This window comes from Cryptotermes secundus, unplaced genomic scaffold (genome assembly GCF_002891405.2).
Source record: "Cryptotermes secundus unplaced genomic scaffold, Csec_1.0 scaffold158, whole genome shotgun sequence".
NCBI classification, from domain to species: Eukaryota; Metazoa; Arthropoda; class Insecta; order Blattodea; family Kalotermitidae; genus Cryptotermes; species Cryptotermes secundus.
In genome coordinates this window covers 324,891-350,609 of record NW_019722427.1, presented here as the reverse complement: position 1 = coordinate 350,609, position 25,719 = coordinate 324,891, and the positions used below count along the sequence as shown (strand labels likewise).

Here is a 25,719-nt window from a genome sequence, read left to right as displayed (position 1 = left end):
ATAGGCCGTGGAGGCCCATATGGAAGTGAGATGTTGAGGTTCCCACATTTTCTAGACAATTGGCTAGGTTGTCAGCCCTACGCGCCCTATTCCAAGAACATTCCTAGTACTCATTTCTGTTAGAGGCTGATCAACACCAGGGCCATAGTGCAGCTGGAAGGTTTAGGTCAAATGAAAGAAATCAAATGACCTCATCAGGACTTGAACCCGTGACCTTCCCGTTTGTAGCATAGTACCTCAACCAACTTTGCTACAATGTGCCCCGGGCAATTTTTGTGTGCATGGAAAAATTAACAGTGTGTGCATATTTCTCAATTTTATGCAGAATCACTATAAACCACCAAATGATTCTGAAATGTTGTACAACTGGAGGTCTTTGCAAATGATGCAATTCTTCTTATGGAAATAGTTTCCTACCATAGCTATTCATAATATGGACCCACTTTTTAACACATGAAATCCTGTATCAAGATTAAACAATTTAGTAAGGTATTAGATTACAAGGCCATGCCACAGCTGAGGCAGTTAAGATACTGACCTCTCATTGCAAACCCTTGGGTTAAATTGCAACGACTTAATGTGAAATTCATGGTGGATGAAATGACGAAGGAACAGGGTTTTTCCCTAACTCTTCAGTTTTCCCCTGCAAATCATCATTCCACTACTGCTTCATACTCACCTATCACCACTTTTTGAAGTGTATCATAACCCTGACCAAGTCGCATGCTTATCACATTCTTGGTTTTACATGTGCGGCTGCTTCTCTCACCCAAGACTTCACTGATTACAAAGAATGTTGGTTCTATTAAATTACAGCTATATCCACAATGATATCACCATGTCAACCACATGAATTTCGTAAGATTCTGTTAGTTGCGTAATAAGAATGCAGAATCATAATGGGCTGTAAACATACTACCTCCTGGGATGTAATAGCATTAGGTCTGTTTTATGTTCTATGACATTTAGGAGGAATTTCGGTAGAATTCTACCAGACTACATGCTGTTACATTCCAGAGACAGTACTCATCACAGTCACTGTTATAAGCACTTCAAACCGAACATGTATGAATACATTTTGTAGGGTGTAAAATATGTTCACTTTTAGAACATATTATGATTGGTATACCTTGTAAGACTATGCAGACTGTACGGAATCAAGGAAAAATGATTTCAGACTTAATTTCCAACGTCTAATGTCTTCAACTTTGAAATATAATATTTCACCTTGTCGTTCATGAAAAGCCTGACATTTTGCAGGCAATATGTTATTCCAAAAAATTAGCCATTTCTGAATTATGGTATTACAACCCAGATGACTGTACTGGTCATAGTCTTGACTGTGAGAACCTCAAACCCAACATAAACTTCATATGCTCAAAAGACTAATATTTTTATGAGAAGATACTAAAATATATAAAAAAATATTCATGATGACACAATCAACAAATCCATAAAATATGGGTAACTGTATTTACTCAGTAAGTGATGACGTTTCCAAACTTGGGACAAAGTAAGGTACTAACAGATAAGCAGTCTGCTGAATACTCATGTCATACAACAAAACAGAAAATATTCCAGCAATTACTGAAGTCTGTGTCATTTAATTATTATGGTTCTATTACTGTTTAAAACACATTACTGTCAATTACAAAACAAACCAGTCATGTTACAGAACTCAAGCTTTCTCATGCTATGATAGCTGCCATTTTCACAGTGACTGTAAAGCTGATGTACTTCTATCTCCAGCTGAGCACTTACAAGAACACAATTCAGGAAAAGAAATAGTTATTAACATATACAGATGTAGTAATCAACGGAATGTTAGTGTAAGAAAAAACATAGAGCCATTCATCACCCAGAATATACATACAAAGCAGTATCTTCTACATATACAAACAGAATAGATATTAACTTATGTTGTTGATGAGAAATTCAAAACTGTAATACTGCAAATACCAAACATCTCTCTTTCAAGGCAAAAATTCTCTGTTCATGCTCATAATGGTACATTACTTGGTCCAAGCATCAGTCTTAGATTGTGTACCACAAACTTAATATGATATCCTGATTCATCACAATCTATTAATCTTCTCCAATTTTCATTCAGCCATTTCCATTGTCAACACAACACAGTTTGTTTTATGAATCATATTATGATTCAAACATAACTACTTGACTAGATGCTATTTTGGCTAGAATAACAATGCAATATTCAGAATTGGACATTAACAGAATGTTAACAGTTGTTTATTTTTTGTAAGTACCAATATGTGAAGAAGAAAAATTTTAAACCATAAAGCTTTGAGGGGGTTTTATATTTAACATAGCATGTTACAAAGTATGGCAAAATGGCAAGCACGATGCACTGTGAACTAACATGCAACCTTGTAAGAACTTCCAGTTACTTAGCTGAATAACAGAATTAAATGCATTTTAGAAACAAGTGTAAGGAAGTATATTCTTATGTTTCAGCATAAAAACTTACAAATATAAAGAACACAGCTTTAACTACACCTCCTAACAGATTCGAGTGCATTACTAAAAATGTTTTAACCTATTTGAAAGGCTGCTATAGTGACTATGTTCACTTACTCTAATTTACAATAGAAATTATTTTTGCCATAAAATACATAAATACAATAACACTTTAACTGTTTTGACAACTGAAATTAATTAAACAATTCTTCACCACTGTTTGTTTTACAACAAACTAAGTTAAAAAGGGGTTTTCTTTGTTGTTTCACAGACTCAATATGCAAGCTATGACTTCTTGTTTCAGCTGACACTGCACACACAATCATACATCTTTCTATATACTCATTATATCAAGCATCAGATGGCAGAGAAGCATAAAGAATTATGTCACACAGGCTCATGTGTACAATGTAAAGTGAAACTTTAATATGAACAATTATTACAGAACTTATCCTGTTACTACTAATTAGACCCTGACAGATAGAGGCTGAAATTCTGAGTGAATGCATTAGAAAACCTGAGACCACTGTTTAGTACAGAACTCACAAACAAAACAAATGCATTTAAATCTGACAATTTTTTTTCCTGCATAAATTTTATACAATAGGTTTAAACCATAACGATCTATCCTTAAACAATACTATAAAATTCGGCTCATGTTAGAAAAGGTGACATGATGGAACAAATGTGATAAATATCTGTGGTTATGAATATGGAAGCTGAAGATGCTTGCATAAATAATAACGGGTTTTAACTGTACATTACTCTACGAGGATAAAATGCACTTATTTCAATTAACACTGTTTTCTTAGCAATCAACATATTACATGTAATTTCCCAGATTACTGAATATCCCATTTCTAAAAATATTTTAGCAATATTTAGGTATTACCAACAGACACACAATTATCTTATTGTATGATCTGAACTAACCAAGTTTTAGTAAAAATAAGACATGTTCTATGCATTTGGGGTTTTACCAGTTGCAATTAAATACAAATTTGCAGGTTACAGAGTCAAATTCTGACATATTTAATAGTGAAATAAGATAATGTAGCCAACATGAAATTAAATGATTATATAAAAGAAATCTTTCAGTTCAAAGGTTCAGAATGCAGAATGTAGAAATTTTAAATACACTTTTGGAGGAGAGAAAAGAAGATTACGTTCATTTTCAAACACAGTAACACTGTGCACACTTCATTTCCACAACTTGGTTTACAGCATTTTTTTTTTGTTCTCTGCTTGAAATTCATAATCACATTCCAGTTATGAACAGAATTATGATAACTGGAGACCATACTCTTGTATAAACACAATGACAAGGAGTTTTAAACAATACACACAAAATGAAGAATGGTGAAGTTTGTATAAAAATTGTACCATTAATACTAAGACTCACCACCTTCAAGTCCAAGAACTTCCACATATCCATGAACAAACTTGCAATGTACTTAGATGTTCAGTATATTTTGATTACTGGTAATGGTTGTTCTCAATTTATACATATGGTGACAGCTATCATTCTTTACTTGATGCAAGTTTCTTCGGTGATCTAGGAGCATCTTCTGAAATTTCAGATACTGCTTCCTGCAATCAGGTAACATATTTTATGATTCAATTAAATCCTGATTCTGTATTCCCATATTTAGTGAAATCCAGTATTTTGTACTTCTTTTGGACTTCACCCATCGTCTAGTACGTAAAAGACAAGAGACCACGATGTTTCAGAGACTGGATCTGTCTCCGTCTTCAGGTGGGTAGGGAAGGATAAACCTACTGAGTTGGGCCTGTTAGAAAGAGCTAGTCTCAATCACAGTGACTGAGACTAGCTAACAGATTAAACCTACTCAGTTGGGCCCGTTAGAAAGAGCTAGTCTCAATCACAGTGACTGAGACTAGCTAACAGGCCCAACTGAGTAGGTTTATCCTTCCCTACCCACCTGAGGACAGAGACAGATCCAGTCTCCGAAGCATCGTGATCTACTTGTCCTTTACATACTAGATGATGGATGAAGTCCAAAATAAGCCGAAAGAAGTACAGTATACACCATTGTCAGAATCCTTTCAAGTCTATCCAAGTATTTTGTACATACTTCTTTTTGGTCCTAACTGAAGCCCAACATAAACACTGTATTCACTTTTAGTATTTAGTAAATTTCAATTCTGTAACTAACCTGCATTTTGCAGAAGAAATATTCAACTTTCCAGAACTCGCACCAATAGCCAAAACCACAACTGATATTCATACCTTCTCTCTCTTGTAAACTGCTGCCAATTAATTTGATATTAGTGATCACATCATTTTATTTGCATATAAACAGTTTATTTACTTGTGTATAGAAATGCTCTTATTATATATTGAGACGATTATAAGATGACGAACAGTCCCTCAACACAATTCTGTGTGAACCCATTAGGTGACCATCTCAATTTAGTATATAGAAACTCATTCCCCCATTCATTCACTAAAAAGTAATTTCAATGTGCACGGTAAAGCAACATAAGTATTATAACTGGCGGTATAATTCATATCCTTACAATTACAGTTGATTTATTTTTGTGTGAACTCACCACTCCCAAAAAATAAATGTAATGTTCAACATACATCTCTTTTAAGTTCCACAATATCTGTCTGAGATATGTTTTGACCAGAAAAATAAGCAGAATGTGTTCATTTCCCAGAAAATCATTTGTTTGTTTCTATTTTAATTCATCAATCAACAGACATGACTTCCCTATAAAGCACTATTCCATGATAAGTTACACATTACCCAACTGACCGAATGAAGAAGAATCCTTCTTGAGAAACTAACAGTTGTTCAGCTTGTTAAGAAACTCCCAGCATTTTATGGAATTCAAAGGTTCACTACCATGTTCACAATGGCTGCTTACTCTGAGTCAGATGAATCCAATCCACACACTCCCATTTGATTTCTTTAACATCCATTTTAGTACTATTCTCCCATCTGTGCCTAGGTCTACCACATGGGCTCCCTACTTCAGATTTTTCTACCAGAACTTTTGTGCATTTTTCTTCTATCCCATGTGTGATGTTTTGCTCATCCTAATAATATATGATGAGGAGTATATATTATGATGTCCTCATCATGCAATTTTCTCCATCCTCCTGACACTTCCTTCCTCTTACGTTCAAATATTCTTCTCAGCGCTCTGTTCTCAAATAGCCCCAGACCATGCAAGATTTGAGGTTCTCACTGCAGTTGATACAAAGAGTATCATCTTCTGAGATGTTATACTGTAAGTTTGGTAGACTTTGGTCATGGCATAACATGACAGAAAATAATACTCTCCACCTTCAGTCTATGTTGTTCCCATAATCTGTAGTGTATAAAGTGATCAATAAAACTTCACAGTATTATATTTCAGTCTATTATTTTATAGGACAGGTGATCTTAATTTACCTCAGTTTTCAGTGCATCAGTGTCCACCTCTCCTCCACTTGCTTCTGCTTCTTCTTCTTCTTCCTCCTCCTCCTCCTCCTCCTGCACCTCTAGCTGACTCTTAGATTTGGTTGCCTTCACTGGTGCTTGGTCTACAATGTCATCTGGTGATACAGCATCTGTCTTCTTTGCTTCAGCTGCACGTCTCTGTTCTTCTTTGTCCTGTTTATTTAAGCACAACATAAATGAAGATGTGGAAACAGTACTGTATTTAATAAAAACAGAAGAATTTAGTATTTCCATTGACATTAATCTTATCATTACTAAATAAGGCAACACATACATTTTTCCATAAATCAATATTATTCTAATGTCAAATGACAGTGAATCTGAAAGTCTGAACATTCTTGCCTATTACTACAAGTAATTAAGCGCACTGTTTTCAAAATGAATCAAGATTTATCGATATGCTGCTGAAACATATTCTCTTGCTGTTACACTTCACTATGATGCTAGATATCAAAATGCTGTCAGTCACAAGGGAAAGAGGAGTTTGAACATTTTAGTATTATAAAATCATGTCATGCTTTGCAAACATGACAAATTTAAGTATTACATGCAAAAAATCCATAGCAGAAAGAATAAACATTGGGGCTGTAAACTGGTACACATATATGGGTGAAGAGAAGGGGGACAGAACAAAAGTGTTAACTGCAGCTTGGGAGTGTCCACCTAAGAAGTTGCACTGGCATAAAGACCCCAAATCTTGGAAAGGAATGCATTTCGTTCACTTAATTCTGGAACAAAGTTCTGCATTTTGATGTGATTTCTTTAAGTATGCATGTGTTGCAGCTTTCTTCTACTGAAGGGGAACACTTCAACCCATTAGTGCACCACTGAAATAACCCCTAAAATAAAGGGTTTTAACATATGCTTATAATAGATTTTGTGATGCTAGTATTTATTGCACAAAATTTGATTATAAACAACTATACACTATATAAACTTCCAAAAGCATACAGAGGAGACAACATACACATTTCAAGATGACACACTACACCATTTTCAAAAACAAAGGACAAACAAAAACAATGAAATATGCTACTTGCTTCCACCTCTACAAATACAATATATTCCCAATTATCCATGCAAAGATTATCCAGTTTCTATCTTATTTATAAACCCTTTAGATGTGATCATGCACAGCATGTATTATGCATGCTCATTCTGTCCACCCATCTGTATGCATATGACAACCCAACAACCGATGGCTGGAGTTTCACGAGATTTGATATTGGAGAATTTTACCAAAAAACTACTGAGCCATTTCAAAAGAAAAATATTTCAAAAAGAAGTTCTAAAGAAAAATAAAACACACTTCAAATTCAGTACACTTCTTCTAAGTTTTATGATTTTTTAGATAATTAAACCAGTGTGACACTATGCACACAGTTATATATATCTATATTCAATGACTGCCATGATCTCCCAGTTATGCCCAAAGATTACTATTGGCTTAGCCATGTGTTTTGATTATTCATACATCTCTTCCTCTTCATTAGCATGGATAATCATGAGTAGGCTGTGGATATACAAAGGACCCTTATTCTACTCCTCCCATACCACTGCTTTACACTTAGAATGTCTGAATGAATTATTATGCTTATAAGGGGTGAGTTCAAAATGCAGTTATTCAAACAAACACAAACAGGCTATAGGTATAACTCAGGAACACTGTTCTTGCTCTTACCTGTGAAGAGGAACCACAGCAGAAGACTAAAACAAGCACTATGGGTAGACCAATCACTATTACATACACAGCCCACAACCATGGCTGCTCATTGGTGTATGTCACTAGTCGACTAAACAAACTTTCCTGTAAGTGGATGATATAGTAAAATACTGTAACTAAAATAAAGGTATATACATCTACATTCAAGCCATGTTACTTTGAAAAATATATTACTTCATTATTTTATGTTATAAAGCCCAAGCCAAACTACATTATTTTTCTAAAAGTGCAATGGTATGTTATGGATTAAAATATAGTGAAATCCTGATTTAAAGAATATTTCATTGGAGCGATTTTTCTTATTTTGAATTAAGGTTTCCACTAAACTGGGGTTGAGCAAAATTACATTACAATGCTGTTGATCTCCTTATATGACTTACCTTACACAACTGTGATAAAAACAACTGTTTCTACACAATACAAAGATTTTACTGTCTGCTGGCTCTTACTGTGGAAATTACTAGCAAACTACAATATACCGAACTGCTACCGGTTACCTCAGCAACCCTCTTCCATAGGCAGCGAATATATATTCCAACTGGAATGGCACAGTATACAAAATACACTGCCCACCAACCAGGTTTATAGTTGAGGGATTTCATCACCTTACCCCAGAAACTTGCCTGATAAGAACAAACATCACTAGACTTAAAAAACATGATGAGGGCTTGTGCATTTCTACCTCTGAGATTATTCTCTTCCACACTAGTTTCAGAGTCCAGTGATTTCATCCCTTTCACCACAGACATTCCTGATAAGAACAAATATCACTGAAACTTTTCCATTATTTCAAAAAACAAGATGAGGGCTTATGCAGTTCTACCTCATGGCCAACTTCAGTCCATACACAACTTATTTATGACAACATGGACACTGTGCATACTTAACACTAGGGAATTAAAGCTTATATATTATGCCCAAAATCTCAAACAAATCAGCATTCAATTGAATGCATGGATTGTAACAATCTGTAATATATTTCCTGTTAATTACTTACTGAACAAATCTTGACTGAACTGAACAAATGTTTGTCTGCTGTAGATAACCATTTTAATATACCCAAATTTATGGTTTACCCATATTTAGTGTTCAAATTCCAATGTCTATAAAAATTACATCAACATTTCACCAGAGACTTCCTTTTGTTCAGTGTTCACTGTCTCCATGGGAACATTAAAAACAGGATGTGAGATGTGAGGTTCTCATAGAAGTGACTATGAAGAGTATCATCTTACAGGATGTGATGATGAGTAGTCTGGTACTATACCAACACATCAGAGGAACATTTTGCCTCCATCATCAGGGTAGAATAATTTGAGCGCTGGCAGGCTTGCTCTTTGCTGGCTTGGCTTAATCTTCAACCACAAAGATGGTGGCAGAATGTTCCTCCAAAAGCCAGTAAACGTCTGCCAGATTACATGGAATTTAATCCCTACTTGAATGAACTCCAAAAGACAATAAGGATGAGATAATCGATGATATCATTCTATAATTAGTAAATTTTCAATGCATTTATCTTTCCTTTGGGGCACACAGTAGCAGAGTTGGTTGAGTCAACTATGCTACAAGCCAGAAGGTCACGGGTTTGAGTCCCGATGAGGTGGATTTTCTCAATTGACCTAATCCTTCCAGCCGCACTATGGCCCTGGGGTCTATTCAGCATCTAACAGAAATGAGTACCAGGAATCTTCCAGGGAGGGGGGGGGGAAGGGCAGCTGGTGCAAAAGGCTGACAACCTTACCACTATCTGTGAGCCAACTGTCTATACAATGTGGGAGCCTCAATGTCTCACAACCCTGTGGGCCTCCATGGCCTGTTACAGGGATAGCTTTACCTTTCTTTATTTTTGAACTTCCTTCTGGCAATGCTCTTTTACGATGCTCATTTTTCTTCTTTCATATTTATTGATTTTTCATAATAACTCTTTTTTTAATTATTCATAACAGTAACCATTTATGTACTACTTACACCATCTTTGTCCAGCTTCCTGCGCTTGAGGTCGAACGTCTCAGCAGCCCAAGTGTCTGACACAGCTGGATCATCAGTTATGATGAAATTATCAAATAAAATCATATTTGACATAGACCACAATTCTAGGCCAACTGCAGCCTGAAACAAAATATGGAAATATGAACAATCTGCAGACATGAGGAGTTCTGAGAAAGTTTCCAGCCAGTAATGACTCGAGTACAGAAGCTGAGGAATCTACATTTTTGGGAGCCATTACCTGGCAACAAGTGAAGAGATAGAAGCCTTAATGTTTGAAGTAGTGATCTGTTAAGCATGTAGATTAGCAGTATCTTTATAATTATTCGTAGTTATGAGTTATAGAAGTCCAATAAATCCAATTATCTATCCAAACTCCATGCCTATCACTAAAACATGACAATATTTAAAAATGAATCACTAAAATGGTCAAGGCATCATTACAAGTCATATGATGAATGTGTAAGGTGGAATAAGAATAGAACAGTAATGACGTTTCAGACTTGGAATTTGGATGATATTACAGCGGGAACATTTATGCAACAGTTGACCCATGAAATGAAAGGTCATTTGGTACAAGTATACATGTACATACCCTACTTTCATTCCAATATGGGGGAGGGGGTAAACAAATATCACATACGTTGGATTTGTGGTTCCAACAGTAATGACTATCTTCTGAGATATATGATATCACATTTAAAAAGAAAGCATTCTATAGTATCAAATACTTACAATATCTGCCATCCTGAATGGCTCTTTATCTTCAAAGAAGTCTGGATTGGCAATCCTCTGGGGCTTCCACTTGCCTTTATAATTTGGATTATCAATAAGGGGTGCACGCCATTTCCCCTTATGGTCTGGGTTGTTTATCAGTGAAGGTTTCCAGGGACCACAACCTGGAGCGCTCTCACATGCAGGATTAGGAATGAGTGGCGCCTCCCAGTCTCCATCCATGTCGGCATCCCTATTGAAACAAAGAATGGCAGTTCATATTAGATAAATATCCATTAAGAAACAACAGCCTTCCTGAGATTATTCCAACAGTTTGAAACATACCGTTTACTACAGATATTCTCTCAATGCACATTCCTTTATGCATGTGTCCCATTTCAGACTTCAAGATAGGAAAAAAAAATACACATAACATTTGGACATATACAGATTGATGATACACATGTCAATTAAGTCTCTGTAAAATTTCTGCTGGGAGAGAACTAACCAGTCATCGGGCTTCTCTGCATTGGGATCCGGAATCATTTCGGGCTCATCTTCCAACCAGGACTCTGGTTTTGTGGCAGTTGGATCAGGTATCATAGCAGGGGCATCTTCATCCCAATTATCAGGTTTACGTGCCTCTGGGTCAGGTATCTTCTCACGTTCATCCCAGTCCGCAGGTTTCTTGTCATTAGGATCATCAATTTCAGGTGGTGGATTAACGGGTGGGGTAAAATCATCTAGTAAATTGCCCTCGTTGATTACTTTATGATCAAGTTTCACTGTAAAAGTGTTGTCAGGTCGAACATGTAATGTATATAAGTGCGGAAGCTTATCTTTGAATGGTTCCTCTAAACGTTCCTTAGGTTTCTTGCAATGTTTCTCTGAGAATGTTCCATTCAGTGGGTTCTTGTGGCGGAAAATAAAGTGAAGCTGAAAGGCAGAAGACAAGGACATGAAAATTAAAAAGCATGGTATAGTAATATGCATACAGGCAAATCAATATTTTGAGCATCAACAACTACACTGCAAAACGACAATTTTCTAAAAGATTACAGTCTTCTGTAATGGGTCCTCATGCAGTCTAGTACAAGCTTACTGAAGTTTAGATGAATATCAGTACACATCAGTGCACATCTACCAGACTACATGGTGTCATGTCCCAGAAGACATCTTCACAGTCACCAGAGCAAGAAACTCAAAACCCAGTGATATTCTCTTTAGTGTTCAATTGGGCAATTTTGCTGTATTTTATGTGAAGATTATAAATATGTTATTCTATCACCCACAATTTTCTTTTAGTTTCTTTGAAACTAAGAAAGCACGTAACACATCACAAGGATTAAGCGTAGAATGCTGCAAGCTTGCAGCTGTTGGTTTATATAACACCAAATACAACTAACTCACTGGTTAAGAGATTATCCTGCTGTGCAGTGACTTATGGTAAAACCACATGATATCTGGTTGACCAGCTTGTTATATGTTAGATCTTGGCAATTTCTTTGAAAATGGTGGGCTATAACACAATTTTCGAGCTCAGAGTGAAACTTAATATACTGAAAGTTACTAGGATCATCAAGTTTCCTCTAAAAGAGAGAAAATTTTGTTTGTTGTGCACTATATTTTGATTGTAAAGCTACACCTAATCCCTTACATGCAATAAAGAATATATTTCTATAGTTCAATCATCCAAATTTTAGTGCATTATTATTAAGGAGATATAACAGTGTGGTGTATAGACCCACTGCTACAAAGCAATGGCTTTTGCTGGGTAACATCCACAACAATTGAAGAGCATAAAGACACATAAAGTTGAAAAATCTTAACGGATGCTGTGGTCATTTGTGAATTGTGGAGATTAGCTGTTGTGCTGCAGTTACTTTCAGTTACTGGCCATGTGTATAAGTGGTCAATAAATTCATTCACCAATCCAACCCCCATCTATAGTCACCCCAATACGAGACATTAGTTTATGCATGAATTGCACACCAGAGTGTATCAAGCACCTAGTTTATTTGAGTACTTACTTTATGATCATTGCCACATTTATCTGGCCCAAACATAATGGTGTATGGTGTTTTGTCATGGAACTGGCGGAGATCAGCTGTGTGCTTCCCATGTGTGAGTAGTTTTAGGTAGGCACCACCACATTCTTGTCCCTCTTGCAATGTTACTTCATACTGCACTATCAATGGCTTTACTGTGAATTTGAAAGGGCGATCCAGACGAGCGGATATTGCAGCATGTTTTGCTTTGGATTTCAAAACAAGTCCGAGATCCCCAGCCAAGCCATTCTTTTGTGGAGCTTCAACTTCCCATTTTCCTACAGTAACATTAACATTACATAACATTACCTAAAACTTTGTGTTAAAAAAAGGATGCTGGATAAAGTCCAAAATACAATAATTGTATTAATATAACAAAAAACAAATAAAAACACCATGTCATATAGTCTGCAAGGGAACTATATCGACTGAGCAACCGCCGCTTGTTGGCGAAGTTAGTGCCAACTTTTGCGGAGACGGTGTCCCATGGTCAGCGCAACAGATCCCCACAGCTGTTAATCTCGGTTTTCTAGAGCAGAGCCGCTATTTCCTACAAACAGCTCCTCAATTATCCTCACAAGACTGAGTGGACCCTGTTCCACACCCACTACTTCTCAGAAAATCTGGTAGCACTAGGAACCGAAACTGGGACCTCTGGATCTGTAGCCAGCAACTCCATTACTACAGTTACTTCCAGTGACCTTGTGTATGGTTTGGATGAGTAACATGCAAAGGTATGTGTTCAACCTTTTCTTGTTCATAGTTTATTTAATGATAGCATCAGCAACTCAGCCTATACAGTGTCAAATGATTGGATTAGGATTAATAAAGAAATGGAAGTGGCCATGGCTTAACATTATAGCCTATCCTGGCACCTGCCTGCAAGGCCTGAGGAAAACCATGAGAAAATTCAGACTGTTTTGCAGCCAAGGTTTGAACTGAAATGTCTCACAACACAGGTTAGAAGTGCTACAGCTTGAGACAACTTGCTCAGTGGTACATGTTCAATGCATGGGATTTCTTGAATTACATAAATAGGCTAAAAAAAAATAAGCACCAAAGCACTGCACATTCATGTAAGACAATTTTATGCTTATTCTGTCACAGTGATTCACACTTGTTGCATGAATGCTGATAAATTTTATGTCACCTAAACTCCTCTTATAACAATTTATAATCCCTTAGAAAAAGAAACCAATTCCATTTCCTAAACTTATCTACTATTAATTGTCTTTTGACACCTGCTTGATTGATAAGCAAGATGTGATTAAGCTACTTGACGATTTCTATACCTAACTGGTTGTTTTTCGACCTTGTAGAGATCTTATGGAATATGAATGAATGAATGAATGAATGAACCACCCCTTCTTCCAAACACCAATTATGTGACAAAGTATATAAATAAAACTTTGATCAGAATCAACATATAAAAGAGGAAAACAGTTTATGACTATGTATGCTACCTCATTCTCGTACCATAGCAATTTTGACCTACTTAACACAGGCAGCAGTCCCGTGCTCAATATTGTGCCATCTAAAGGATAAAGATGCAGCTTAATTCACTGCTCTTAATGGGGAAAGAAGGAAGCAAGATAAATGTATCAATGGGATAAAGGACAAGGAGAAAGGAGGTTAACAAAGAAAAAAAAAATGATTCCCTCCTGAATTGCAATGGACTTTTTCATTAGTGTATTCATAATGGTAGGTACTGTGTAGGAGCCACAGAAAGGACAGAGCATGGATAGAAAATGCTTTGTCTTCTGAACTTTCAAATAACAACAGATGCTTTGCATACATTTTACAGTGAACATCTACATTTTTACACTTTAAGAATTCAATCAAGTTCCAGCATTATAGGATTACATCTCAGATATAAGATTCATTAATTCAATTCTCAATTCTTTGGTACATCTATTTTAAAACTGGCAAAATCTTCTCTTTATCGAATGTCTCAAAAAATCATATCTCATCTGTGCTTTGGTTTCTGAAAGAAAACATGGTTCAGATGTTTGTCCTCCTATACTTCTTGACCAGAACATAGTTATAAGTGCAGAATTAAAACAATACAGAATTTTATAATATTTTTACAATATGAAATTTCATGACAAAATATTCTACTTTTGTTATAACTTTCTTTATATATGAAAAACTACATCATGATGAAAAGTTTCTTGGCTTATGTGAAATTTTCTTATACACTGGAAAATATGAATAATAATGGATATTTAAATTAATTAAGGTCATTATTTACCTTATGTAAAATATTAAACCTATGAGGAAATGATATTAGAATTGGCCAACATACATACCCCTTGTTCTTACATACAAAAATCATGTCTTTATTGTATGTGCACATTGTGGCATATTTGATCAACAAGTTGTCAGGCAATATCTCTGTAAACACGATAGGCACATGCAACAGTAGAGCAAGCTGGCATAGGAGCAGTGACATCACAGAGTAACAGTACGTGGCCATCTTTTGACATGTGTTTCCTGCATGTCCATCAGCTTGGGCATGTGTGGTGACATCACAGAGCAAGAGAGGGTAGGGGTCACATGATATGTATTTACTGTTGGTCGATGTTCATCCCTCGGCTATATAAGTGAGCTGAGTTCCTAAGTTGGCAGAGGGAGGTCTCAGTTCATCACAGAGGAGAGAGAGAGAGAGAGAGAGAAACAGTAGCGGCAGAAGCATGCAAGTGAGTGAATTGGAACTATGAGTGATAGAGTTCTTAGTTCCGAGTTCTTGGTAGGAGTGAGCCATGGGAATTTCATATTTGAAAAAGAGCTAACTTGTGAATTGAAGACTTGTATAGTTCTCGTGTTATAAATCTGTTGCCAGGAAGCAGATAGTGAAAACTAGAGGAAATAGACTGAGAAGATTAGTGTCAAGTGATTGTAAATTGTGAAAATCAGCAAGATTGTAATAATTATTTGTAGTTATGACTTGTAGGTCATTAATATATCCAATTACCAATCAAAACCTGTGCCTCAATCACCCAAACATATGACAATATTAATAGGTGAGTAAAGTAACAAAAGGATAACCTTCAACATTTTAAAAACAAAACAAAAGGTCTAATATTGTGAGCTAGCTGCTGGAAGCAAATTGTATGTTTGGGCTTTGGGTCTCATTTTTACAAGTAAAAGCCTAAGGCTACGAGTATTACTGTTCATGTTTGGGTATGCACTCACTTTAATCAATCACTGAACAAAAAAAAAAGAGAGCAATTATTTCTCATACTGTATGATTTTGGCTTCTTAAAATACACCACATAAATTGTTGCATTTCCAACATTTTGGCAAACACTGCCTTTGCCATCTTCAGGGTTAATATGTTTTGGAAGCTCTTATGTAGAATTCACAGCGAGTAAAGATCTCGGGGTGCAGCTGTGATTGGATAAAACAAAACAGTGTTGTGCTAGCCAATATGGATTGACCATATGATTAATGAAAAGGTGTGGTGAAATGTGTTTTGGTGATCTGGTAGTCCTGAAAAGAGGTGACAAAAAGTGTTTCAACAACATCATACTAACCATCATACTTGGCAATATCATCATCTGTATCATCCTTCTTAGCCTCTGACAATGTCCACTTCTTGTTGAATTGATTTATGTCATCAAAATGTTCTGCAAAGTACACATTGCCAGATGGTGTAGGACTCCTATAAATTATGTCATCTACAACTACATCATCCTGAAAACAAATTTAAGATTTCATTAAAAAGTCTGGAGCATTATACACTGTAGCTGAATCTCCAAACTCTTCCCCAAAATAACAATCTTAACATGCAAAACCATTCCACCAATGAGTTTTTGGGCATGTACATTTAAGTTTATGCTCACAATGGAAGAATGTCTTTGCTTCAAGAAACTGACTGTGTCATTGGTTGCTGGGCTAGATGTAAGGAGGGCATTATTTCATAATTTATTCTTGGTGTGTTTAATGATATTTTCAATAGTCAGATTATAAAATTTCGAGTGACAGGGTGATTAGTCAATAACTGAATTAGGAGAAACATGAAAGGGAGCAGCCATGGCCTAATTAGGTATTACTGAAGCATTTGCCAACCCCTTGACTGCAATGTTCAATTTCACTTCTAATTAATGACTTATGCACCAGCAAATGGAATTAACTCAAATTGTGGAGCACAAACTGATGTCAGCATTACTAGCTCTCTGGACTATGTCCAGTTTCTAATGTTAACATGTGCAACACAATTTACCAAGAATCTGGGACCCTGCAAAATAATAAATAAATTTATGCCAGCCCCCCATCTATGCTGGTGTACATAAAGAGCAGTTCTATATATCTTTATAGGTCCCTATCAGGTTGTACAGTTACAACATGAGCCTGAACAGCATATCAGCCACTACACACTTACAGCAAGCTTAAAAAGTCACTGACAACCATGAAAAATTCACATCATTAGATTTCTGGACTTTATCCTTTGCACAGTATTAAAAAATAAAATGATTTATAGCAGATGGATCTTTCTGCTCTTTTTTGACTTCCCTATTGGTAATATGATTTGCTGGCTGCAGCCAGTTTCCAAAAAAACTCACCTATATTATATCCTAATCAGCTTTAAAACCATGTGCGCTTGCAAAAAAAATTTAAGTAATTCCCTACAACTCAGACACCCCTCCCACCCCATGGTAGGTTGCAACCTGCTGTCTGAGAAATCATGCCACAGAAAGCTACTGTCTATGACATCTTTAGAGGTGCATCATCATCCTGCCAGAAGAAAGTTAAAAGTTAAAATTTTGAATGAACTTATTAATGGAGTACTTCATATACTCAGACACAGTGGCAAGAGTGGTGGTGGTAGTAGTAGTAGAACAGCAGTAGTAGCTTCTATATGTAATAATACAAATGCCATTGTGAATTCAACAATTTATTTGGTTGTAGATCTTTGTCTTTTCTTCCTCTACACTACATGTTTCGGCCGTAATTGGCCATCATCAGGTGTATTTTTCATTACGTAGCTGTCATACTGCACGCAGTCCAAAATCTCAAACATCATCCTGTCAGTTTTGTTTTAAAATCTCACCAACACATGGTCATCAATTTGATTTTAGAATTACAGTTTAAAATTTAAAATTTCTAAAATTTAAAGTTTTAAATACCAAGGACACCTGCTCTTGTCTACATGTGCTGCAGCAGCTGTTTCTTGTTTCCAGCACCGTTCATGTATTATTCTGTGCAGGCTCCCTGTGTGTGTATCACTGCTCATCTTCAATACTTTTGTAGCAATAGTAGTGTCATTAAATAAGCCACATGCATATATGCTCAGGTTCCAGACAGTCAAATTTATAAACTGCATGTTCTCTTTCTGTTATTTTGGTCATGCCAAAGAATGTGTCTAAGTTCAAGGCATCTCGCAGTGTTTCAAAACACTCACAGTAGGGTTCCTACCTTCAATCTACCTTCACAACGGCTACATGAATTCTTAAACAAAAAGAAATCTGTGCATGAATACTTACTTCCTCGGTTGTTACTACAGCATCATCTTCATCTTCACTCTCTGACTGACTCAAAGTTACCAAACTCAGACAAACGACACCTATAATAAAGAAGCTAAGAAGCCTCTTCTTCATTGTTTCCAAATATAATCTTGTGTGACTTGAAATCTCCTGGAATATTAAACATTACAATTAATCTAGTTATCTCAACTCCCACTTTCAATTTTATTACATAAGTCAATAAAGTGCTAAGCAGTTAACTCCATGGCAATTAGCCCTTCTTGAGAAGCCACCAGTTGTGCAGCTGCTCGAGAATTTCCAAATATTTTACGGAACCCGAAGTTTCATTACCATGTTCACAAGAACCCTCTGCTGGTCCCTATCCTGAGCCAGATCAATCCCATTCATACCACCCCATCCTATCTCTCTAAGGTCCATGGGTCAATGAAAGATGATCAAAATTATTAAATAAATGGAAACATGCCAAACTGCAGTCATTGCATACAGGATCCAAGCAAAATAAATGGGCATAATCTGAACAATATAAGACAAGAAGCCATTAGGCTTTTCAGGAACAAAACGAGGGAATATCTAAAAGACATAATTAATGAGCGTGCAACAAACAGGAAGAACAAGAATATTAGAGAACCGTACAGAGGAATCGGTGAATTTAAGACAGGTTACCAACCCAGAAGTAACTTAATGAAGGATAAGAATGGTTATCTGCTTGCAGATACCCACAACATTTTAAATAGGTGGAAGAACTACTTCTCTCAGTTACTGAATGTCCACAGGGTCACTGATGTTATGCGGATAGAAATACATACAGCTGAGCCCTGAGTACCTGATCCTAGTCCTTTTGAGGTTGAAATTATCACAAAGTTGAAAAAGTATAAATCTCCAGGTAGTGATCACTAAATATACCAAGAGAACATATTAAACTCTGATTATCTTACACAAAACAGCAATTCTTCTTTGATTTGGTGAATAACCAGTATGTACAATAATCTAGTTATGTAAGTTACCTGTAATTGGATGAAATGTCACGCTGCTCTAGGTATATGAGATTAGTTTTATCCAATTCAAAATCAACGGGGATTTCACAAGTTGTAAATAAACAATGAATGATTTTTAAAACACTTCTAACTGACTTTAACTGCATGAAATATAAAACAAAACTCACAACTTCCTCATTATTCGAGACTTCGAGATTTCCACTACCGGTTTCGTTTTCCCAGCCAGCCAATCAGGAACACACAGTTGGCCATTTGCATGTTGCCGTAAGTTCGCGATATAAAACGGCCCCTTAATGCTTCTAAACAGTTCGATGTAAGGAGTTAATTAAATTATACAACTACAAATTCCATGCGAGGGGATACATTCCTATTAAAAATGAATAAAAGATGACCGAATAGTAATAACAATGTCTTAAAATTGGCAACGTCGATTTAGTATTTGGAGCTACTATATTATGGGAAATTACGTTTTCAATCAGATCTTGCAGTCATACTATAATTATTTAATATTTAATGGATAATCAGCATTTTATGCCTTCATTTATTCAATACAACTTTATTTATGAATTTGGATGCTGCAGACCCTACAGACAATCAGTACGTCATGTGACAAAACAGATTCGGTATGCAATGCGGCACAGGAGACGTGTATAGTAATTTGTAAATGTTGTAAATAATCTGCCAAGTACAATTTATGGGACCATAACGTTTGTTTATTTATTTTTAATTTTATTTAGTTCTGTTTGGAAACATAAAAATGTCTGCAGACACAGACATTAACGTGTTCACATTAAATTGTTGGTATGTACATTTTTGTCAGGTGACATGCTTTTCAAAATCCCAGTGGGCTACGAACCAAATAATGACAATTTTATTAAATTTGAAATATCGAATAGTACTTATGTGTGCTGCACCCCTGAAAGTTTTTGATTACGTATATATAATGAGAGGCATTGAAATAATTTTACATTTAACCCCCCCCCCCAGCTAGAAGGGTCATGTTCGTAATATTTCCTGACTTACGCAAACTGTTTTATATAATCGAGGCCAGCATTAGGCTGTCGTCAGTTCCCAGGATGTTTACGAGTTACAGGATTTGACTACTCACATGTAATCCTGTTGTTTGTAACCTGGAAACCCAATGTAAACTGATTATTTTGGATTTATGAAAGTATGAAGATTCTGTGAGTCATACAAGAGATGTCTTTCAGTTGTTTACATTCGTTCCAATATTATACACTGTTTTGGTTGTACTTTGCAAGTCTTCTCCTGGGAGTCTAATTAAGAAAGCTGATAAAAATTGCTGCTGGGTGCTATGGAAGTGGACATTTAAGGGTCATGAACACAAACTGATAACAGACAATGGTGTGTTAAACTTGCTTATGGTTGTTTCTATTAAACAGGGGTATCCCAGCAGTATCCAGAAACCGGAAGATAAGAATGAATGCAATAGCTGAAGAGTTGGCTTTGGGAAAGTATGACATAGTATGCCTGCAAGAAGTATGGTCTGAGAATGATTACATTGATATCAAGAAATTGACACTTAGGGTGTTACCTTATTCTCATTATTTTTACAGGTATATTAACACAACAGGCAAGAACAAGGGCATATATATTCATTAAATGTGCAATGTCTGTGTAACTTTATGTATTACCACATGAAACATTTGCAGCACTGTCTTTTTATATTTTTGTTNGAATTGAATTATCAGTTATAAATTTTGTATTATATCAGAATAATGTAAATCTTACGGTAAATTTATATAATTTATATAAAATCATATGAAACCAGTTTTAGAAGAGCATGGTAGTAAGTGTGCCACATGGAGTGCTAAGCAATGTAGGTTTGTTATTCCAAACACCATTGAACGCCAGAAAGGGTGGTTTAGAGGTAATGCCTTATATTTGTATTCAGGAGGTACTCAGTTCAAATCTTGGCCAGGGTACTGGCTATCTTGACTGAGATTTTTCATGGTTTTCCTGAGTTCCTCTGAGCAGATACTGGGATTGTACTTTGATCACTTTCTTCCAAGCCCTTTTCAATTCATCATGCACCAGTCACCCTACCATTTTCGCACTGTCCTGAGAGACTGACACTGTAGTTCAGTAACTCACTCACAACAACTGAACATAGTTTTTATTATATTTAAAACATTTTATAGAGTAAATCTGAAAAAAATGTCAGTTACATATTTTTGCTTCCCATTAAGAATAAGTTTTATGGAATATCAAGTCAATTTGTACTTAAGCTTGACTGTTTATTTAAACTGAAAATGTAAATGGTTTTCTCATGTAATGAATTTTTCCACATCGTAAAGTATTGGATTTTATAGAAATAATAGATGAGTAATGAAAATGAAAAAAAGAGCTCGTACTGACGCCTGAAACCTTTGAGAGTCCTATACCGGGGGAGTTTTGTTATATATATGGCTGATATGTTCTTTTTTTATTTTGTTTTATATTATGAATGCCTTGACTTGTTCCTGTGGGAATGGAATGTTTGTTTTTTGATCTGTGACTCATTCTATATCCAATGGTTGTTTCCAAACCTGTATCTGGATCTATTTTTGAATTTGAAATAAATTGAATTGAATAGCCTGCAGAGACTAAAACTTTGATGATGTTTTTCTGAGCATGTTTAATGTGTGAAGTAAAACACTTGACATTGTTCTTCTTCTTCACTTCACTTCATGGCTATCTGAATATCTCTGCCAGTTTTAGTCTTTATCTGTCTTGTCAGTAATGTTAAAGATTTAAATGTACATCAAAGGTTAATTAAAATCTTATATCGTTATTTTCAATATTGTAGTATTTGAGTTCAATAATACGTACTTCAATATCATACAATACAGTATTTTATTAAAATAAAATATTGAATTTGATGGTAATGAAGTAATGTAATATTGTATTTAATTAAAGTCTTATATGATTATTGACATGGCTGGAATGATTTGGTTGTAACTAGAGTTAATTCATTCGTATGTGATCAGTGATAACTTTCCTGTTACGAGAAGTAAAGCGAAATTATATGAGATTTGAGATTTTTGTGACAGCAAAGATTCACTGGGTTATGACACAATGTAGTCTTGTAGGTGATTACCAACATTTCAGAGGAATATACTACTCAGTATTGTACTCATACCTTGAAGCTTCAAAAGTTATGCTGTGTTGTAACCCAGAAGACAAGTGCATAAAACAGTTATGTTTAAGATGCATTAGACCTTTTTTATGAACAGATTTAAAGTTGCATTTGTCTATGATTATTTATGAACATCTTTGGTTCTTTATGTGGTATATATTGTAAAGCACTTTCTTTAAGTTTTCTTGTCTCTGTGAAACATATCATTCAAAATTATATATATAGGATTTATCTGAAATATGTATCCATTAATTAAATTTGAAATTTACAGTGGTGTATTTGGCTCTGGAGTATGTATCTTTTCAAGATACACAATTGAAAATGTATTTTTCCACCAATGGCCACTGAATGGTTATGTTCATAAGCTTCATCACGGTGACTGGTTTGGTGGCAAGGGGATAGGTCTGTGTAGAGTAAAATGTAAAGGCATCAATATAAATATCTACTCAGCCCATGTAAGTATTTATACAAATAATGCTTCAGATTTAGTATATGAAAAGTAAAGCAAATTATACTAAATTATAATTTCGTTAAGGGGAGGGGGTTGCACATAAAATTAAGAATTGTTTGGTTTCATAAGTTATGCTTCTTTGTTTTTTAATTATTATTATTATTATTATCATCATCATCATCATCATCATCATCATCATCATCATTATTATTATTATTTATATTACAGACAATGGGTTTTAAATCCCTGAAGAAATGAATATATTGAAGGATTTCTTGCTTCTGCTCAGGCCCTGTAGGCAAATTGTATTATTTCAGTTTTATAATTGATTACAAATTGTCATGTCACATATGACTAATATATTCCTAGGCCAGATTGGTCTAAACAGGGAAGACTTAAGACATGAAACTAAACAGCCAACCTTTTGTCATCAATCTATACTGAAGAAAAAATTACCATTTTCCTTATATTCCCATGTGACTGTCAGCCTTACCAGGCTTGTTGGCTCAAGTGCTAACAACAAGATTTTTGTCTTCAGAAATGTAATGCCATGTAGTCTGGTAGAAGTTTACAATTGTACCTCTGAAATGGCTATGAACTTCTAGTAGACTGCACGGTGTCACATCACAGAAAATATTAATCTTCATAGTCACTGCCATGAAAACCTCAAATCTCACAAGTTACAAAATATTTTACATGTATTTAGGAAGTACAGTAAAACTTGGTTATAGCAACATCGGTTTCTGCGACACCTTGTCTATTGTGTCAAATATTCAATGGTACGAACTAATTCCTCATAAAGCAACTGTTTTTATACCTTGCTTAGTACGACATGCACAAATGCATCAACCTTGTATGTAACGTCATTTTCATTCCTGAATTTCTCTGATATCGTGGGAAAGTTCGATGTGTCTGCCCACCCTCACTTTCTCTACTTGCTGACGTGACTGTCCTGGAAGAATACGACCACGGGCTGCAAGAGGAGCGTGGGTTTTATGCGAAAACAAGGGTGTGGGGTGGGACTGCGTGAATAGTGCAAGAGGACACGGCAGGTTGTTAACTGCATTCCTTTCCTAGAATCTCGTCTAACAGGACCTCACATTGTCTACTTACCCTATAGTTTTCCTGCCTAAACCCAGAGAAGTGCAGTAGCAAAAACATGGCAATGAAAAGGAAAGTTTTAAGCATTGAAGAGAAAGTTGAAGTGATTCGTGAAATAGAAAATGGAAGGAAAAAAGCTGATATATACCGCGAATTTGGTTTGGTGAATTCTACAGTACAAACGATATGGAGAATCCATATTAATTCCACGTTAATGTTACGTTAGTCTGTACTTAACTACATATTTCTCTAAAAAATGCAACATTTTAACTCAGTTTTTGGTAGATTTTTACGTGACTAACATAAGGCTACTGTGGAAGTGCCCATTTCGGTTACAACGACATTCGTTTATAACAACACTATTTTTAGGTCCCTTTGATGACGTTATAACCAAGTTCTACTGTATTTGTTTTGATCCTTTCCTTGGGGACCGGTTATCATGCAACACTGTTTTTTTTTTTCTTAAATCATTGAGTCCTTTCTGGTCATACCAATTGTATTATTTGATAGCATCTTTTCTTTATGTTAATATAATATCAGCTGTTTTCAGTTGCCTTCAGTCACTGTTTTTCAATATAAGCAGTGAAGTTCATGTAAGCAAGTAGATTATATTCATTAAAATTTTTATACCAACTGGCAAATATACATGTGCACAAGACAGTCCTTTCCTAAAACCACGTATCTTTCAGTTGCATGCTGAGTACAATCGAAGGAACGATGAATATATGGCTCATAGAGTTCTGCAGGCATTTGACATGTCACAGTTCATCAGTATAACATCAACTAATGCTGATATAGTAATCTTGGGTGGAGATCTGAACACTGAACCAGGAGATTTAGCATACAGAATAATCTGTCACAATGCTCAAGTACAGGACAGCTTCCTTCAAGCACAGCAAGTATGTATCATAAGCACAGTCTGAACATATATTGCACCTCTGATGATTTATACTTTCAAAACTTACTGCATTGTCACATTACATTTCTTGATTTTTTTTTTAAGTGTGATTTACATGTGATTGGATTTAATAATAAAGAGATAAAGAATATCAGAATATCTTTGTGAAAATATTATTTTGACATTAATAGCAGCTAATTTTTCAAAGTGTTTTCTTTTTACCTGAGTAAAGAGTAGTCAGTACAGCAATGGGCTACGGGCTGGGCGACCCAGATTCAATTCCCAGCCATGCAAGATTTTCCTCTTCTCTTTGGTGTCCAGACCAGCTCTGGGGCTCACCCAACCACCCACTCAGTGGGTAGTGGGTGCTTTTTCCTCAAGGGTAAAGTGGCAGAGTCATGAAGCTGACCACACCTCCATCTGGTGCCGTGGTCAAGAATGGTGGATCTGTACCTCCACTCCTGTATGTCTTCATGGCATAGTGCTTAACTGATTAAGCAAAGAGATAACTTTACCCTTTTCCATGGACTCCTAGGGGAAGGTGAAAGTCCAACATATTGAATTCCTTTGCCTGTTTTTCAGGGAAAATTTTTCTTTCATGAATAGTGCCAGATAGTATGCATATGGCTGCCTTGCATTGGGGCATCATGTATGTGGCAGGCAGGGTCACCCCCTTTACAGCAATGCAAATGCATCTGAATACAACACAGTCCTCTAAACCCAAATGTATGCAACCAGAGATTAAAATACTGGTAACCATTAAGGTACCCATTGGATAGGAGGAGAAGTTGGCCCTATAACTGGTTTGGATGACATGGAAAGAAGAATAATGTTGCCCCTATCAGGACTCAAAACTCAATTCCTTTACCATCCAATCTCTAGCCATTCACTATAATAACCACGCTATCCTGGGTCATTGAAAAAGTAATACCAAATTTAGAAGTTGTATTTTAAAATAATTATTATTCAGCCCCTAAGTGTATCTTTCCACATCTATACTAACAGATTTTTTATTATAAAAAGATGTAATTGTAAGATAGTAAGAGTAATAGTAATAGTAAGATGTAATATTATATTTAAGCATCCTGTTGCACTCCATACGATAAATGATATAATGATACAAACGCTGTCTCAAGTGCAAACAATACATTTTGTGAAGAAAGCAGTCTTCTGGGATTTGGCACCGTGTATATGTGGTGTTAACCGACGTTTCGGAGGAACGTATCG

General features: G+C 35.7%; 2 protein-coding genes across 5 annotated transcripts in view; one reads left to right on the top strand and one right to left on the bottom strand.

The window, feature by feature from the left end:
• Positions 1–1,459: 1,459 nt before the first annotated feature.
• LOC111861307 (calnexin) lies at positions 1,460–19,190 on the bottom strand. Of its 3 annotated transcripts, none has more exons than XM_023845764.2 (10): positions 19,109–19,190; positions 17,909–18,058; positions 15,959–16,118; positions 12,405–12,700; positions 10,883–11,310; positions 10,396–10,627; positions 9,643–9,783; positions 7,633–7,758; positions 5,904–6,104; positions 1,460–4,068 (listed from the first exon to the last, which is right to left on the bottom strand). In XM_023845764.2, exons 2-10 carry the CDS (start codon positions 18,020–18,022, stop codon positions 4,000–4,002), a joined length of 1,767 nt encoding a protein of 588 aa, XP_023701532.1. In that variant the 5' UTR covers positions 18,023–18,058; positions 19,109–19,190; the 3' UTR covers positions 1,460–3,999. The 3 variants fall into 3 exon arrangements, with proteins under 3 accessions (XP_023701532.1, XP_023701531.1, XP_023701530.1); XM_023845763.2 differs by having other exon boundaries at positions 19,071–19,152; XM_023845762.2 differs by having other exon boundaries at positions 18,913–19,120.
• LOC111861308 (putative neutral sphingomyelinase) overlaps positions 19,150–25,719 on the top strand; it is a 13,307-nt gene continuing 6,737 nt past the window's right edge. The window contains exons 1-4 of one of the 2 annotated variants that reach the window (XM_033750263.1): positions 19,150–19,216; positions 20,307–20,480; positions 22,314–22,497; positions 24,284–24,493. In XM_033750263.1, the coding sequence (XP_033606154.1) occupies positions 19,197–19,216; positions 20,307–20,480; positions 22,314–22,497; positions 24,284–24,493 (588 nt within the window). In that variant the 5' untranslated portion in view covers positions 19,150–19,196. Of the gene's footprint in view, positions 19,217–19,515; positions 19,705–20,306; positions 20,481–22,313; positions 22,498–24,283; positions 24,494–25,719 lie in introns of those variants that run through there. The other variant, XM_023845765.2, reaches the window with a different exon arrangement.